General features: G+C 36.7%; 1 protein-coding gene across 3 annotated transcripts in view; it reads right to left on the bottom strand.

Moving 5' to 3' along the window:
• The window catches only part of IRAG2 (inositol 1,4,5-triphosphate receptor associated 2), a 127,752-nt gene that overhangs the window by 19,887 nt on the left and 89,744 nt on the right, over positions 1–18,121 (bottom strand). For 2 of the 3 annotated variants that reach the window (XM_043564826.1, XM_043564824.1), the window contains 7 exons: positions 17,901–18,048; positions 17,085–17,166; positions 6,512–6,558; positions 6,345–6,409; positions 6,080–6,187; positions 3,011–3,081; positions 81–138 (listed from right to left, as the gene is read on the bottom strand). In XM_043564826.1, the coding sequence (XP_043420761.1) occupies positions 81–138; positions 3,011–3,081; positions 6,080–6,187; positions 6,345–6,409; positions 6,512–6,558; positions 17,085–17,166; positions 17,901–18,048 (579 nt within the window). Of the gene's footprint in view, positions 1–80; positions 139–3,010; positions 3,082–6,079; positions 6,188–6,344; positions 6,410–6,511; positions 6,559–17,084; positions 17,167–17,900; positions 18,049–18,121 lie in introns of those variants that run through there. The other variant, XM_043564825.1, reaches the window with a different exon arrangement.

Raw genomic sequence — 18,121 nt, 5'->3', positions numbered from 1 at the left:
TTACTCAGAAAGATTTCACTCATAAAAATATAAGCAAGGAACAAAAGTTCACATGGGGTTTGGGAGAGAACATTCCTTACCTCCTGCGGCACATTCTTTTCTATGCTCATCTATTGTTTTTGGTTCCTCTTTAGCTTCCTAAAATCATAAAGAGATTTTATTGCTGTACATAGAGTGGAAATCCTTCATAGCCAATCATTTCCCAACTTCCTGTCCTCTCCTAACCCTACTCTATCAAAAACACTGTGACATTCAAAGAACTGAACTAGGGGTTAAGAATAAAACAGGACTAGCTCTAAGGGGTTTTCCAATGTAGTTGAGGTACACAAGACAGAAATAGATGAATAGTGATACAAATTACCACAAGGCAACCACTAGGTTTGATTGTCAAATAAATGAGATGTGAATAAATAAGTGCTCTACAAAGATAGGGAGACACCATGGCTTGAGAAGCTTGGCAAGTCTCTGCAGATGAGAAACATGCTGGAGCTTGATGGAGAGGTAGGACTGGATGCATGAAGAGGTGGGGGTGATCTAGGACTATCACATGTAGCTTTCTAGATAGGCTGCTGGGGAACTGGTGGCAAAAATAGCAACTAGGATTGTGTTATGTTAGGCTTTTACTCCGTATAAATACATTTTAAGGTCACTGGCCAGCTATCCTACAAACATATCTATACAACAAGAATTACCCTAATTAGAGGGTTGTACTATACTGCCTGGGAAAATCTAATGGGAAAGCAATAGGTATAAAATCATTTTTATGGTGACAATTCTTCAACATTCTCAGAAATTTTCCATAAAAAGCAAGTCTATGACAAATTTCCTTGGTAGAGCCATTGATACTATGTCATGTAATTTTTAGATAATTGAAGCTAGGACTTTGATAAAATGTAACAAATGCAGTCATAAAGGTAAACCTCTGGGTCATTCTTATCAACATTTAAATATTCTTAAGTTTTCTGAATCCTCCCTCAACACCCTAATCTCTTCCATCTGTGGCATCTTCTTTCTCTCCTCTCCCTTATGGCCATGCTTCTTCTGGGAAGAATTGTCCATAGTTGCAATTTCCAGTTTTTCAACTCCCATCTGTCCCTCCACCCAATACTCCAAGAAAACTGCCCCTTCCAGTTATCAGTGAACTCTCTATTGCCAAATTCAATGGAAAATTTTCAGTCTTTAGCTTACTTGACCTCTTTGTGGCATCTAAAATGACCTACAATCCCGCCTCCTTGAAGATTTTTCGTTCCTTGGTTTTCATCTCCTGATGTCCTCCCATTGCTGCAGTAGCTCCTTCTGAGTTTCTTCTGTCATTGCCTTCTTTTCTTAGATAATGGAATCATCAAGAGTCCATTATTCTCTGTGTGCTCTTCCCGCCTGCTCTTTCCAAGTCTCCTTGAGAAATCTCACCCACATACTTTTTTTTTTTTTAGCTGGTAACTCACAAATGTGTGTCTACCCCTAAAAGTCCTAGGAATGAACTTATGAATATAGATATACAGCTGTATATGTAATCTTTCAGAGTATTGATGTCTCGCATCAACCTGAAACTTGACTTGAACCAATCTTATTTTACCCCTTAAAGTTTACCTTTCTTACTGCCTCCCTCTTCTCATGAAATCCTATTCATTCTGTTGGATAAGCCACAATCCTGAGTATCTACATTTTCCCATGCATCCCCCACACCTACCCTGGTTATCAGTCACTGTGTCCTATAAACTCTGTCCCTTAAATCTCTCCCAAATTAGTCTTTTATCCATCCACACCAAATTCATACTATCCTCATCTCTTGCCTGAATTATCAATGGCATCCTAACCAGCACCTCATCTCCATGATTACATTTTCTAATTCTAACCCATATTTTTAAGTTTATTTCTATCTTGTCTTGAGATGAGAAAAAATATTTTTCTCAGAAGACTACCATGAAAAATTAGAGGACTCAAATATTCCTCTATTTTTTTATAAGGGGCAACCACTTTTGGCATGTTTGCTAGCCAACACTACACTCTATATACACTTCACACTACAAAGGATGATTCCAAATCACATATCCCATCATTCCACTCCCTTCAGACTAGAATACTATAAAGTTTTTGCCCACCCTATTGCCTCAAATGTATTTATGCCACAACCATCTCTCAGCTTGAGTTAGCTTTTGTAAGTCTCTGTTTCTTAAAACCAAATGGGCCTAACTAAAACAATGTTTATATACTGATGAGAAATCAATACACACACACACACACACACACACACACACACACATATACGTACATACCTGTATACATACAATACAGAGAGGGACTAATACATAAATAAGACCCTTGAGGAAACATGGAATTGGATCAATAGTCTACAAGTTACTCTCCAATAATTATAAATTCATACCAGTGTCCATGAACTTTCTCTTTAAGGAAAGGAACTTTCTCTGTAAACATTTAAATAATGTTGTATAGCAGTTTTCCAGGTTCCTGGATAGCATTCAATACCATTCACAAAGTACCTCCTCCATGACAGTGTCTGGCCTCCTAACCCAAGCATTTTTCTTTTACATCACTAACCACACTGCGTACTTGTATATTACTGAGTAACTGTATGTTTCTTCCCTTAATTAGAACATGTTCTCTTAATTAGAACAGATCTTTAAGGTAAATATTACTGTTTTATTTAACCTTACTTATTAATACATTTGTTTACTTAAAAGTCCTCTATTGATAGATGGTTAACATGTTTCCAGTAGACCTTTGATGAATAAGTGAGTGAATGAATGAAAAAACAATGTGGAGTAAGGAAGTCCTAGCTCTAACTCTATTGTGTGACCTTGGACAAGTCACAGGGACTCTTGGGCACCAACTTCTTAATCAATAAAACATTGATGTGTTTCAATTCTATTAACTTAATATTTTGAAAGGATAAAATGTGCTTTTAAGAATATTTTACAAATTTAAAGGGACAGTTCTACCATCGTGCTATATCATTACTTTTATTGCCAACACGCGTATATTTCCTTACCAGATTTAATGTGGTTTTGTCCTCACTCACAGAGCCTTGGGGTGCAGTATTGTCATGAGCTGAACTTTTGCCTGTGAGAGAAAGGGAACACACTGAACAGTTGCCTGAGCAGTAACAAGTGAAAGAGGAAGAAATAGTGAGGGTGGCAATTATGAGCAGACTAGTAAGTGGCAAAAATCTTAACATGTGAGACAAATTATATACTATAAAACTTTAAACGTGTCCATTGATTCAAAATCAGGTCTAGAGCAGCTAAGGTTCCCAAGAAAGCTAGCCCTATAAGATTTCTTAATAGAAATTAATATCTGTATGAATGGCCTTCAAGTAAGTTTTTAAAATCCTTTTTAAGGCTGTTGCTTTTTTTCTTTAATCAAACACATTACTAGTATACTTATAGAAACTGGATGAAGGAAGGTTGAACAACCAGTAACTTAGTAGCTTTCTAATAGCTTGACAAACCAGTTTTTAAAAATTGCATATGTAATACTGATAAACAAGTATGATATTCTTCCAAAATGTGGTATCTTTCTAAAAAAGAAAATTATTAAACTAAGGAATGAAGGCACTATAAATGTATGCCATTTCTTTTTGTAATTTCCTTTATTTTTGTGTACTTTATTCGTACTGAAATGTACTTGATAATGATTTTCCTCTTTATATGATCTATTGTCTTGAATTTAGTTCAGTGCAGGCACAAAGGTCAGCAGCTATAAATAGGTTGTGTTTGTTTTTTAAAAAAGGAATAAAGTATGTATTATATTTTTAAATTTTATATGGAAATAAGAACAAAATGAAAAAGTCTTTTTCCAATGAAATTTCAAGTTTTTGTTAACTTTTACTTCATTTTTTTATTACTTTTTAAAACTATATATATACATATACATACACATACACATATACACATATATATACATATATGTGTGTGTATATGTATGTGTATATATATATATATATATATATATATATATATATATATCCAAGTTAGCATATAGTGTAATAATGATTTCAGGAGTAGAATCCAGTGATTCATCCCCTATATATAACACCCAGTGCTCATCTCTATTTTATTTTGGAGAGAGTACGACCAAGTGGTGACAGAGAGACAGGGGGACAGAAGATCTGAAACAGGTTATGTCCTGAGAGCAGCAAGCCCAATGCAGGGCTCAAACTCATGAACCACAAGGTCATGACCTGAGCCAAAGTCAGAGTCTCAATGGACTGAGCCACCCAGGTGCCCGATGTTTTCATTAACTTTTAAGACAGAGAATAGATTCATATGGTCCATAAATTTAAAAGTGTAAACCGTTATGGTGAAAATTATCCCTCCCATCCATGCCTGCCAGAAACCTACTTTCTATCTGCATAGACAATGTTATTTTTGTCTAGCCTTTCAGAGGTATTTTATGTATACATAAAAACTTCTTCTTGTCCTTTTTCACCACAAAATTTTACACGCAATATATAATGTTTTATATTTGTTTTTTTTAAAGAGACAATAGTTATTTGATATCCTTCTAAGGAAGTTTCCTTATATATGTTTATGGATTCATAGTAGTATTCCATTACATTGAGATGCCAATATATATTAACTAGGCTTCTTTTGATAGTTAACTTGTTTCCAATATTTTGTTATTATAGACAATGCTGTAGTAAAGAAACTTCTACAAGTTATGTGTGTGCTTAGAGCTATAGGATAAATTCCCAGAAACCAAATTGTCTTATCACAGGATATGTACATTTAACATATTGGTAGATATCAGCAAATTCCCTTCTATATTAATTATAATAATTTACATTCCCTATAGAAATGTATGAGATTTCCAGTTTTCCCCACAGTCTAACCAACAGAGTATAATAAAATTTTTGCATCTTTGTCTACATGACTAGTGAAAAATGGTACCCTGATGTAGTTCTAATTAAAATTTCTCTTATTCAGGGGGGTGCCTGGGTGGCTCAGCCAGTTGGGCGTCCAGCTTTGACTCAGGTCATGATCTTACGGCTCTGGGTTCAAGCCCCGTGTTGGACTCTGTACTGACAGCACAGAGCATGGAGCCTGCTTCGGATTCTATGTCTCCATCTCTCTCTGTCCCTCCCCTGCTCACGCTCTGTCTCGCTCTCTCTCAAAAATAAACACTAAAAAAATGTTTTTTAAAAAAAAAATAAATAGGCGCCTGGGTGGCTCAGTCAGTTTAAACGTCCAACTTCAGCTGAGGTCATGATCTCGCGGTTCCTGAGTTCGAGCCCCGCATTGGGCTCTGCGCTGACAGCTCAGAGCCTGGACCCTGCTTCGGATTCTGCATCTCCCTCTCCCTCTCTACCCCTCCCCCGCTCACGCTCTGTCTCTGTCTCTCTCTCAAAAATAAATGAACATTAAAAAAATTTTTTAAAATAAATAAAATTAAAAAAATAAAAATAAATTTCTCTTATTCGGTCTGAAGTAGAATATGAAAATATTCTTCAGTTTAAGTAAGGAATAGATTCCATTTCTACAATTTTACAACTCCTTTAGTTTAGCATCTATATCTGAACTGTCCAGTTCACACAATAGAATGGATTTTCCTTGACTGATGTGTTTGGGGTGAACAGGAGCTATGGACTTCCGTGAGTGTTAACTGCAGTGATGGTTTAGTGGGAATGCTTGAGAATCACTACTTTGTTTTCAGACTCAAAAAGGGATCCAACATAGTATATAGTTAATTCTTTTGCCCCCTGAGTGAACCATCACAAACTGGCCCCTCCTTTCAACCAAATAGATTCTAATGGGGATTCTGAGAATTTGCTAAGCAGATGAGTCTATATCTGTGCCACAGTTGAGACCCAGTTGTATCCAGTCAACCTTTGCCGTTAGGAAATATTTAAGCCCTATTAAAATATATTGTAAGTTTTGCTCTATCTACAGAATTGGGGGGAAAAATGGCACCTCTTGGACATTTTCTCCCCAGAGTATAACCTCATTTTTTTAAATAAAATATTACTGAACTATGAGGATAGTTAGTCTAGTGGCTTACAGGTTTGCTTACTGTTTTAGAATGGAAACTATATTTGAATATTTCAACTCCAATAGCTTACCTGTGATCTTTATCATAGAAGAAGCTGATCCTGTATCCTCCTCTTTCTCACAGAGTGACTTACAGACAAGGTCACCAGAAGCCATATTCAAAATTTCTGACCCAGAATCTATCAACAGGAAGAAACTAACAGCATGAACACTATGCAAAAAGAAATTATTTGCCTATGTTCTTTTCATTTGCACTCACCTCAGCAGGTCACAGAAATCAAGCTTCTAGTTATAAAACTAACACTCTATTTTTATATCTTTTCCAAGTTCACTCACCACTTGAAGTCACAGTACTCTCTGTGGATGAAGTGTGTCCAGGAGATGACAGTGTGGAATATTCCCTGTCAAATGAGTAGAGAAGACATTTTGGAGCGTCAGGTCCAAAGATTTCCTTAAAAATTAACAAAATATGCATTCTAATTCACATATAAAAACAGGCAAACCTGGACTGTGGCAGGCTCTTAGGATACAAGCATTCAACACCATTCTCCTAAAGACAAAAAAAAGGAGGAAAAACAAGTTTAACAATTTGACATTTTCCATTCTAGAGAGGTTGTTTTAAGCAAACATTTTCATAGAGTTTTAAACGAACCCGTATTTACTTTGCTCTTTTTGAGAGGATATGGGAAGGGGATGGTATAGTGCAGGCTGATATACATACTTCTCAAAGTTGTGCTTGCAAAAAAAAAATCCAATTTTAAATATACTTACAAGTTCAATATTTAAAGAATACCTGATAAATTCTCGGGCAAAACAAATTCTAAACTTAAAGGGCAGATAGAGTTTATTTCATGAACTTAAGTTGTCTTTAAACAGAACATTCTATGTGGGCGTAATAAAATATTTCTATTTATGGAAATGTTATTCAACCTAAAACTTTTGACCTGGTGATTTAAAAATGGTTTTCTATTTTCCAGCTAGACAAATCATACATTTTAAACTTAATCCCATTCTCAAAGATCTGAGGGATTACATCGACGTCACCACCTACTACTCGGCGCTCAAAAAGAGCTTAACAAAACTGTAGTCCCAGCCTGTCAGGGCAAATGCTTGAAAGTCTTATTTGAATTTCTTAATCTTGATCAGGATTTCCTAATTTGGGGGGAACTTGAGGACATTAGGGTTGATTAGTTCACATGCTCTCAAATAATGCAGTAGGAACATGGGTTACTCTTTAATAATACGTTTTTCTGATAAGTATATTTTCATTATTATTTGGTTTATGTGGGAAATAAAATTTAATACTGAAAACTGAAACCATTCGAAAATACCAAAAACCTGCACAGACCATGCAAAGGTGAAGACACTTACATATTCTATAATCAAGCAGAGAACTTATTAACAGCCACAACCAAACAGGTTTCAATGGAGGGATATTGTATATCACACCCAGTATTTAGAATCTACCCCAGATAATATGGACTATAGTCACAGAAAGGTAAGGATTTAGTAAGAGTTTGCTGAATATGTAGTTATGCAATGCAATCACAGCATTCAAAATTTATAGAAGCCCTTTTCATATATCGTCTCCTTTAATTCATCTAACAACCTTATGAAGTGGGTTTTAGCAAGAAAGTATTTACTTATTTCAGGTAAAGAAAGTAAAGCCAGTGAATCAAATAATTTCCCAGCAGTATTCAGAATAGTAATGTAAGCTTCCAAACCCAGTTCGGATGAAATACAGTGTCCTCTCTACTGTAAACAGAACTGTCTCTGGGATACCCTAACCCAGGCTGTTGGTGAGGTACAGACTTGCCAATTATTGTTTTAAACAGGTAGATGATTTAAACATAAATGTTTACAACGTTCATCTCAAATGTTTAGAAATATCCACAGACTTGCAAAGCAAGAATTTATACCTCATCCTCTTATATATCAATGTTGAACAATCTTCCCTATTTCATTTTGTCTCTGCTTTAAATCCCTTTGGGTCAGATCATGCGTGCCTGAAGCCTCTCATGACATCAGCTTGATATAATTCAACAACCTTCATCAAAGGCCCACTTTGTCCCAGGAACAGTGACAGAGGCTGGAGGCACACTAAACTACAGTACTTGTCCCACAGGAGTTTGTAGGCCAGTCAGGAAGACAAATGCCTAAACCAAACCATAAATTATAGGCAGCATTGCACCGAGGAAAGTAATACGCACAAAATAGACTGGGGTCATATTTGAATTACATTTTTTTAAATGTCTTTATTTTTGAGAGAGAGAGAGAGAGAGAGAGAGAGAGAGAAAGAATGAGAACGTGTGCAAGGGAGGGACAGAGAGACAGGGAGAGGAGAGAGAATCCCAGGTAGGCTCTGCAGTGTCAGTGCAGAGCCCAATACGAGGCATAATCTCACCAACAAAACTGTGAGGTCATGACATGAGCTGAAATCAAGAGTCAGGCACTTAACTGACTGAGCCACCCAAGTGCCCTGAATTACATTTTGAAGAGAAATTGTACCTTATACCCTACAGGTAAATGATGATATCCCCATCATTAAAATAGTTAATAGATTGTATTAGCAATTATTACATGCTTATTTAACTATATTCCAATATACAGGTAAGAAATGAAGCTATAAAAATAGTAAAATATTAAATATCCTTCAGTTTTATTGAATATCATACTTCATAAAAGTCAACAAGGATTCATTCCTTGACAATTTAAAAATAAGACCCCCTTAAAATCCTATAACATATAAAAATTTGATTACATATGTCTTGAAACACTTGCTGCTGTGCTGTAATACATATATAATAATAATAATAATAATAATAATAATAATAAATTATATTGTACTAACTAAAAAGTTAATTTTTTCAGAAAAAGACTTCTTATACCTATTAGGGTTGTGGATACCTGTATCTGAATTTAAGGGGTATGAAATTTTACCTTATACTTAAGTATTTTATACTTAGTTAAGCTGGCTTTCAATATGAGAAAACAGGAAACACATCATTTTTATAAACTAAAAAATGTCTATTATTTAAACTCAAAATAAAAAATACAGCAAAATACGGTTTACCTCCATTACAAATGAGTCTCATTTGCTGTAATGCTCTGTGTAAGCCCTTCTTCTGTTTTAATACCTTATATGTGAAACATTTTAGAGAGAAGCTTTTTGATAAACGTAAAATATTTATGGATTAAATAATAATTCTGTAATTTTGGAGAAATGTCACATTTAGCAGCCAAACATTACTACATCATTGTTCAGGAGCAGTTGCAAGGTAAGCAATTGGATATTATTTCCAATTCATTAGTCTTTCTATATCTCACTAATCGGAAAAATCCCAATAGACAACAAACATATCTCAAGCCTAGATTTTCATAAATTGGTCCAAGCATTTTTCCCTTCTTACAGAATAACTAGAAAAACGATTTTTTTTCAAATTTAGATTTCTAGTTAATGAAACTGGCAATATAAGTCCTCAGGGTGTCTGTGCATATTGAGTGGGGATGACAGACAACTCAGCAAAAATTTTCTACAATTGTGCTTTTTCCCCCCCAGCTTCAAGTCACCACTATTCAAACCAGCATCCCGGACCCACAGGAAACCTAACCTCCACAAAACAGCTATAAATACTTGGCAGATCATGAAAAAGATAAATTTCTGGATATATTTTAAAACCAAGACAAGTTAAGAAACTGACTAAAAGCAAGAAAAAGAAAGTTCAGATGACAGACTTACTTACACGTAGAAGACTGGCTCAAGTCAATGAGTCTAACACATGTCGACAGCATAGAGCAGGAAGAATGTTCTTCCTGTGCAAGTCATTCAAATAGCAACCTGCATAACATTTACATGAAAATCCGTGGCCAGCCCATTTGCTTTTGACAGCAAGCGTCTAATGGAGGGTGGGGTAGCCAGGTACTCATGGAACAAAGTGAGACATATTCTCCCATGGGCTGGGTCAGCAAACGCAGGCCACGCACACAGGCATGGACACACACACACACACACACACACACACACACACCAGGATTATTTCAATATTTAGATAGAAAAATATGAAGAATAAGATATTATTATTATTAATATTTAGGTTATTAGTAAGAGTAATTAACAGGCCTAGATCATCTCCCAGGATTACTTTATTTTTGCTCTTTTAGATAAAATGTTTCTTTAGCTATAGATTTTATGACCAGAGACCCTTCCATTTGTGTTACCAATGTAATTTTTACTATTAGATCTATTTTAGATGATCGGTACTACTCCAATAAATTCATAGGGTTTTCTGAGGAAAAAACCTGAAAAGAGTCTATATATAGGCTTATTTCATTCTAACTTAAAAAAAAAAAAGTCCTTGACTCAGTGTTGGTTTCAATGTTGTGGAAAGAGAATGTAAAATCGAATACCAAAAGATCACAACTACTATAACCTAAACAAAACTAAATTTCCTCACAAGCTTTTTTTTTTTGTACCTAAAAGGACACCACACCCTCAGATCTACAGGACACACCTACCAATCTGAGGTTCATTTATAGTACAATTATAAGTCAACTTCTATATGTTCCAATTTTGCAACTGGCAATGTTATTTATTCTCCAAGGTTATGACAGACAATGACCAGAAAATCTTCTGAGATATTTCAAAATTGACTCTGTCCTTTGTCTCATAAATCATCTCCTCCTAGTGATAGTATATCTTAGACAAAAACATGTAATAACATGGAGGAGACCTCAAAGACCTATTTTTTTAACAGCCAAATTAAAAACAGAGAAATTCATCTTCATATCCTCCGATTGTGACAAGGTATTGTCTTTTTTTTTTTTCATTGACTTATGGTTGACATACAATGTTTTATTAGTTTCAGGTAGACAACATAGTGGTTTGACAATTCTACACATTACATAATGCTCACGAGAAGGGATCTTTTGAGCTTCACACTGCTGATAATTCTGATTCTGGGTGACAGCTATAGCTGCTTTCTGAGTGTTTACTAGGAAACAGGTACTTTGCATACATCATAAAGTGTCTTGGTGGGGTTAGATCTGAGACTGAAGTAGGTAAAGAGAAGAATCCATTTCATTGTCATAGAATCTTCATGAAGCTCCTTAATTCTCTGAGTATGTGGGGACACACATAGGTACCTAGGCACACCCCCAGTTTGGCTCTTCGGTTGCTGTTCAGACTCCATGGTGGGAGCACGTGATTAAGAAAAAGAAGACAGACTACAAGGAGAGACAACTGGGCCCTGGAGAGAAACTGCCAAGAGTGAGGAAGAGTTGAGGAAGTCGGGCTAAACAGACCACTGGGACCCCCCCACTGATGGGAGCCACAGTACTGGAGTCAGTGGGAGACGGCTCCTGGCCACTGTGCCTCCCAGCCCACTGGCTTATCTCTGTATGCACCTTGACACAGAGAGGGTCATTTTAACAATCCCATCACAAGTAGTCCGCCCCCCAACACTGTAGTAGGACCTTGCTCTGAAGTACTGAGACAAGAAAGAAGAATCCTCTCTGCTGGCTGGGGAGTAAAGATCACTAAGGTGATCAGGCACAGAGCTCCAAAGAGTTAAACATAGAGGGAGTGTGGGGATTATGGGCCACAAACAAAAGGCCTGCAGAGATGTGAGTGCTGAAACCAGCTTCCTTTCCCCTAAGCTTCTCAGGAATTGAAGCATCCTGCCCTGGGACTCACTAGTTGGTCAGGCCTGAAGGACATTAGGAGATATTGGTATACACCCCTAGAGGCTCTTGGAAATGTTGAGACAGGACCCCATGGAGAAGAAAGGCCTTCCTATTCATCAGCGAGTGGGGAAACAGAATTAAGGTTTGTCTTTTCTTTAAATATAACTGATTTGGTTTGTTCCCATGGACTGGTTAGGCCAGAACATAGCCATTGCTTTATGCATATGCATACATGTAATGCATGTATGTGTGTATTTGAATCCTCCAAAGAACCCTGAAAAGTAGTATCTCTGTTTCACGGGGTGGGAGGGTAGGAGGGTGTCAAGAAAATTCAGAGAGGTTAAGCCACTTGTCCAAGTTTACACAGCGAACAAGTAATAGAGCCAGTCTTAAATCCAGGCCTGCTTGATTCCAAAGCCTATGTGATGTGGCTATAATTCTAAATCATTACCAGAAAAATTTTAAATAAATACCAAAGTAACAGAATAGAATAAGTAAAAATTGTGTACCTGTTCTGCAGATTCAGCTATTACCAACCTGTGGCCACTCTGTTTTGTCACCCACTAAACCCACCCCTGCATTGTTTTGATACAAATCTCAGATATCATAAATATTTTAGTCTGAATCTCTAAAAGGCGAGGTTTAGAAATAATTTATTCTCTCTTTTTTTTTTCTGCAATATTCCAAATAAATGAATTTTCTGGGTCAGTAGAGTAACTCCATTTTTCCCAAAAATGTCTTAAACTGGGCCCCAAATTATTTACTGTGAGATGTTCTTTTGGAGATAATAATCTTATTAGAGTCCTTTGCTCACTCAAATAGATCCTCTTAAGAATACGGATGTTCAGGGGCGCCTGGGTGGCTCAGTTGGTTAAGTGTCTGACTTCCGCTCAGGTCATGATCTCACAGCTCGTGGGTTCAAGTTGCTTGTTATGAAGGCTCTCAAGAGTGACAAAAATCCTAGAGTTTGAAGCCAGAGACGTAAGAAAAATACCATAATTTATGGGTCACTGGGATAAACACAGATTATATTTTCTGGCAATTTTTATCTCACATTTCATTATAAATCCCTGTACTTATTAATGAGAATGCTTAGAAAATTGTTTTCTAAGGAGAATTTTCTATTACTTATGAAGTGGGGGGAGTTGAGGGGTAGGAAGGTAGGATTTACTCTCATGAGAGAGTGAATCATGCAGTGAACAGGCTGCAGAGATTCTTCAGGGGAGAAGAAACCTGGAAAGGGAACAGTGAGAATTAGTGATATCAGCTGCCAAGTGCAGCAGACAGACTGCTTCCTGGGGACTCTAGAAGAAATGGCACAGAATACAGCATGAGAACCTTCAGGGAACCTATACGTTTCCCCAGGAACGTTGGGTAGGAGTTTCCATTGTGATGTGTTAGCTCCTGCTTCTTAATGGCATCAAGACCATGGGGGGTTGGGGGGGGGGGGACAACAACAACAACAAAAACCAAAACTCAGTCACATAGCCTAATGACAGTGTATTTGGAGATCCTTTTAGATAAATAAAGAAGCCCATTTCCTAGCCAAAAAACTACTTTCAAGGTAATTATGATCAATTATTATGAGTGAAAGTTCTAAATTCAGTGTTCTAAGAGGAGCCATGAGAAAGGCTTATTTTTTGAACGTGGACAAACAAGAATTTGAATCCCACATTTGCTAGTTACCAGTTGAGTGATCTTGGGGAAGTTACTAACCTCTGTGAACTTCAGCTGTGTCATTTGTAAAAGCAGAGAATGCCTACCAAAGTTGCAGAGAAGATTAATAACATGGCATGTGGAAATGCTTTCCTACAAAGTACCTGGTACACAAGTGATGTTTGTTTCTTCCCCATTCTTGGTAAAATCACTGCCAGATAAAAGGGAAATTACTAATAACCAAACATCCTGTAAACTTCCAAGTTCAACTTCCTTTATTAAACTTACAATAACTGCTAACTAATAGCAAAATAGATTCATTTCCTTTTTCTTTCCTTTTCTTAGCTACTCAATAGGATGGGTATTAAGGAACAGAAAAATTTCAGATACACACACTTAAAAGGAATAATAAGAACAAGTCATATAACTTAGCAGTGAAAAGAACCCCATTTATTAAATGGGCAAAGATCTGGGGAGATATACCTCCAAAGAAGAAGCACATTGGTCAAAAAGTACAAGAAAAGATGTTCGACACCATTGGTCATTAGGAGAATGCATACCCAGTCCATCAAAACCTACGTCACACCTGCCAAGATGGCTATAATCAAAAAAGGGACAAATGTTGACAAGGATGTAGAGAAACTGGAATCCTCGTGCATTACTTGCAGGAATATAAAATGGTGCAGCGACTTTGGAAATCTGTTTTATAGTTCCTTGAAATATTACAGATACCATATGATGTAGCAATTCCACTCCCAGATATATGCCCAAAAGGATACCCATATGGGTACAGAAAAACTTATACACTAAAGTTCATAGTAGCATTATTTACATAGGTAAAAAATTGAAACAACACAAGCACTCATCAGCTGATGAATAGATAAAATGTGATATAGACATACATTGGAACATTATTCAGTCATAAAAAGGATTGAAGTACTTGTAACATGCTACAACGTGGTGAAACTTGAAAATATCATACTAACTGAAAGAAGTCGGCCACAAGAGGTTATTCCATATATATGAGATATCCAGAATAGGCAAATGCATATACAGAGAAAGTAGATTAGTGATTCCCTAGGACTGAGGGTTTGGTGGGAAGAAGGGATAGACTGTTGATGGGTATGAGGTTTCTTTATGGGATGATCAAAATGTTCTAAAATTGATTTTGATGGTTGTTGTGCAATTCTGTGAATTTAATTAAAAGCAGTTAATTGTTCTACCAAGAATCATAAAATACCTAAAATTCCATAAAATAAACTTAACCGAAGATGTAAAAGATCTGTATGCTGAAAACTATAGAAAACTTACAAAAGAAATTGAAGAAGACACAAAGAAATGGAAAAACATTCCATGCTCATGAATTGGAAGAACAAATATTGTTAAAATGTCAATACTACCCAAAGCAATCTACACATTCAGTGCAATCCCAATCAAAATTACACAGGCATTCTTCTCAGAGGTAGAACAAACAATCCTAAAATTTGTATGGAACCACAGAAGACCCCAAATAGCTAAAGTACTGTTGAAAAAGAAAACCAAAGCTGGAGGCATCACAATCCTGGACTTTAGCCTTTATTACAAAGCTGTAATCATCAAGACAGTATGGTATTGCCACAAAACAGACACACAGACCAACGGAATAGAGAACCCAGAATTGGATCCCCAAATATATAGCCAACTAATCTTTGAAAAAGCAGAGACTATCCAATGGAAAAAAAGACAGTCTCTTTAACAAATGGTGCTGGAAGAACTGGACAGCAACATGCAGAAGAACGAAACTAGACCACTGTCTTACACCATTCACAAAAATAAACTCAAAATGGATAAAGGACCTGAATGTGAGACAGGAAACCATCAAAACCCTAGAGGAGAAAGCAGGAAAAAACCTCTCTGACCTCAGCCGCAGCAGTTTCTTACTTGACATATCTCCAAGGCAAGGGAATTAAAAGCAAAAATGAACTATTGGGACCTCAGGAAGATAAAAAACTTCTGCATTGCAAAGGAAACAATCAACAAAACGAAAAGGCAACTGACGGAACAGGAAAAGATATTTGCAGAGGACATATCAGATAAAGGGTTAGTATCCAGAATCTATAAAGAACTCACCAAACTCACCACCTGAAAAGCAATCCAGTGAAGAAATGGGCAGAACACATGAACAGACACTTTTCCAAAGAAGACATCCAGATGGCCAACAGACACATGAAAAGATGCTCAACATCACTCATCGTCAGAGAAATACAAATCAAAACCACATTGAGATACCACCTCACACCAACCTGAGTGGCTAAAATTAACAACTCAGGAAAAAAACAGATGTTGGCAAGGATGTGAAGAAACAGGAACCCTCTCGCACTGTTGGTGGGAATGCAAACTCGTGTAGCCGCTCTGGAAAACAGTGTGGAGGTTCCTCAAAAAATTAAAAATAGAATTACCCTATGACCCAGCAATAGCACTACTAGGAATTTCTTCAAATGATACAGGAGTGTTCATTCATGGGGGGTATGTGTATCCCAATGTTTTTAGAAGCACTTTCAACAATAGCCAAATTATGGTAAGAGCCCACATGTCCATCAACTGATGAGTGGATAAAGAAGATGTGGTTTATATATACAATGGAATACTACCTGACAATGAGAAAGAATGAAATATTGCCATTTGCAACAACGTGGATGGAACTGGAGGGTATTATGCTAAGTGAAATAAATCAGTCAGAGAAAGACAAATATCATATGTTTTCACTCATATGTGGAATTTGAGAAACTTAACAGAAGACCATGGGGCAAGGGAAGGGGCAAAAATAGTTCCAAACAGAGAGGGAGGCAAATCATAAGAAACTCTTAAATACAGAGAACAAACGGGAGGTGGATGGGGGGTCTGGGGGAGAGGGGAAAATGAGTGATGGGCATTGAAGAGGGCACTTGTTGGGATAAGCACTGGATATTGTATGTAAGCGATGAATCATGGGAATCTACTCCTGAAACCAAGAGCACACTGTATATACCATATGTCAGCTAACTTGATAATAAATTATATTTAAAAAATTAATAAAAGCATTTACCTGAATAAGTTGTTTAATATGTGAATTATATCTCAAGCAATTAAAAAAAAGGAAGAATACTGGATTGTTAGATCCTGAAACAGAACTGTCTGCTCCTTTTGACTGAGAAAATTATGGAAAGTGGTTTCAACTGTAGACAGAGGGATCACTCCATACATATCTCCATAACCTGGGGAGTTTGCCTAAATGACGTGTTATTTAGTGTTATTCTTTTTTTGGTAGAAAAGTACCATTAGCACCTAACTGCAGCAATGAATACTCTCTGGGCACTGCCCTACTTTGTGACTTTTTACAAAGTACCAGCACTTCAAAGATTATCTAGGTTTGACTTCAATTCTTAGACAGACAATGAGACCTAAGACTTATAGTCATTAGTAAATTTTAAGTCCCAAATCAGCCTGCCTCTCGAATAAAATATTCAGCATACTTCACCAAAATCTCCTTTTGTCTATTTATCCTTTAGCTTGTACTACAGAAGGAGTAGAAAGCCCCCAAATGACTGAATTGTAATTTCTTGTCAAGAAAGTTTGACATTTCTCATGCATCTGTGTTTTGTGGTATGAGATTCACACTTGCTATAAGAGTGTCCATAATACTTCAAAAAAATATACCATAGAAGAGGACCAGGATATGGTTGTACTAAAAATAAAGGTGAAATATAATCAAATGCTCACTTCCATCCTTAGATCATCATTCATCCTGAGGCAACCTGAAAGATCTGTTCCTGAGTGGGGGCCAACTTCAGGGCCTGGGCACCTGGCAACAGAAAACAAAGCTCCTTACTCCTGATGGAAAGACGGAGAATTTCAGCTAATACCAAATGTTTCCCTTCCCTGCCTCAGCTTAACCAAATTTCTAATTAAGTTCATGGTTTTAGTAAGACATAAGGAAAGGCAGCTCCAACCTCCACCAGAGAGAGATGGCAAACCATAGAGAATCTAGCCAAAAATGGAAATAAAGAATTTGCAATTCAAAGTCTTGTTTCTGCATCCTTGATACAGAAAGGAAATTTCACCGGGGTGGATGGTGCTCACAAACCCCACTGACATTTCAAACTTTTCCTGAGGAAGGTCAGTCTGTGTACTCAGAAGGTGAGCACAGAGGAGCTTGGGGAGAGGGAGGGTGTGGGGATAAGGATTTGCAAAGGCTCATTAACCTTGAAGAAGAAGGAATAGAAATGTGATCAAAACCTATCTGAAAAAGTTAACTTAGCAGTATATAGTATATTCCTAAAACCTGGGAAACATTTTGGGTAGCCCAATTTGTCTTTTTACATTTTAGACTGGATGTTACGGAATTCAAAGTGCAAGAAAACTGCACTTCAAGAAAACTATAGAGATACCTTTAAAATTGTCAATTTTCAGAGTTAGATAAGTTCCACAATAAAACCTTCTTACTTAACACATTATGATCTCAGGATTCAAAAGTTTAACTGATTAAAAGCTTAGGCAACAGGAATAGGGTAAATATATTTGGCTCTTTTAACTTACTTGTGTCTTCTAGTCACATCCAAAGCACCATCCTCTATTTTCACATGGTTGGGACTTTCACATGCATCTTGGATTCGGTTGGCTACACCTGAGAAAGGTGTCAACTCCACTCTTGGAATCACTGTAAGACTCTCTAGATGCAAGGCATCTGCAGAACAGAAAAGAATAAAAACAGAAATTCATTTCTGGTTTAAACTATATTTTACGTATATACATACATA

Source organism: Prionailurus bengalensis, chromosome B4, assembly GCF_016509475.1.
Source record: "Prionailurus bengalensis isolate Pbe53 chromosome B4, Fcat_Pben_1.1_paternal_pri, whole genome shotgun sequence".
Lineage (NCBI taxonomy): Eukaryota > Metazoa > Chordata > Mammalia > Carnivora > Felidae > Prionailurus > Prionailurus bengalensis.
The sequence above is the reverse complement of the archived record's forward strand: the minus strand, read 5'-3'. Positions and strand labels throughout refer to the sequence as shown.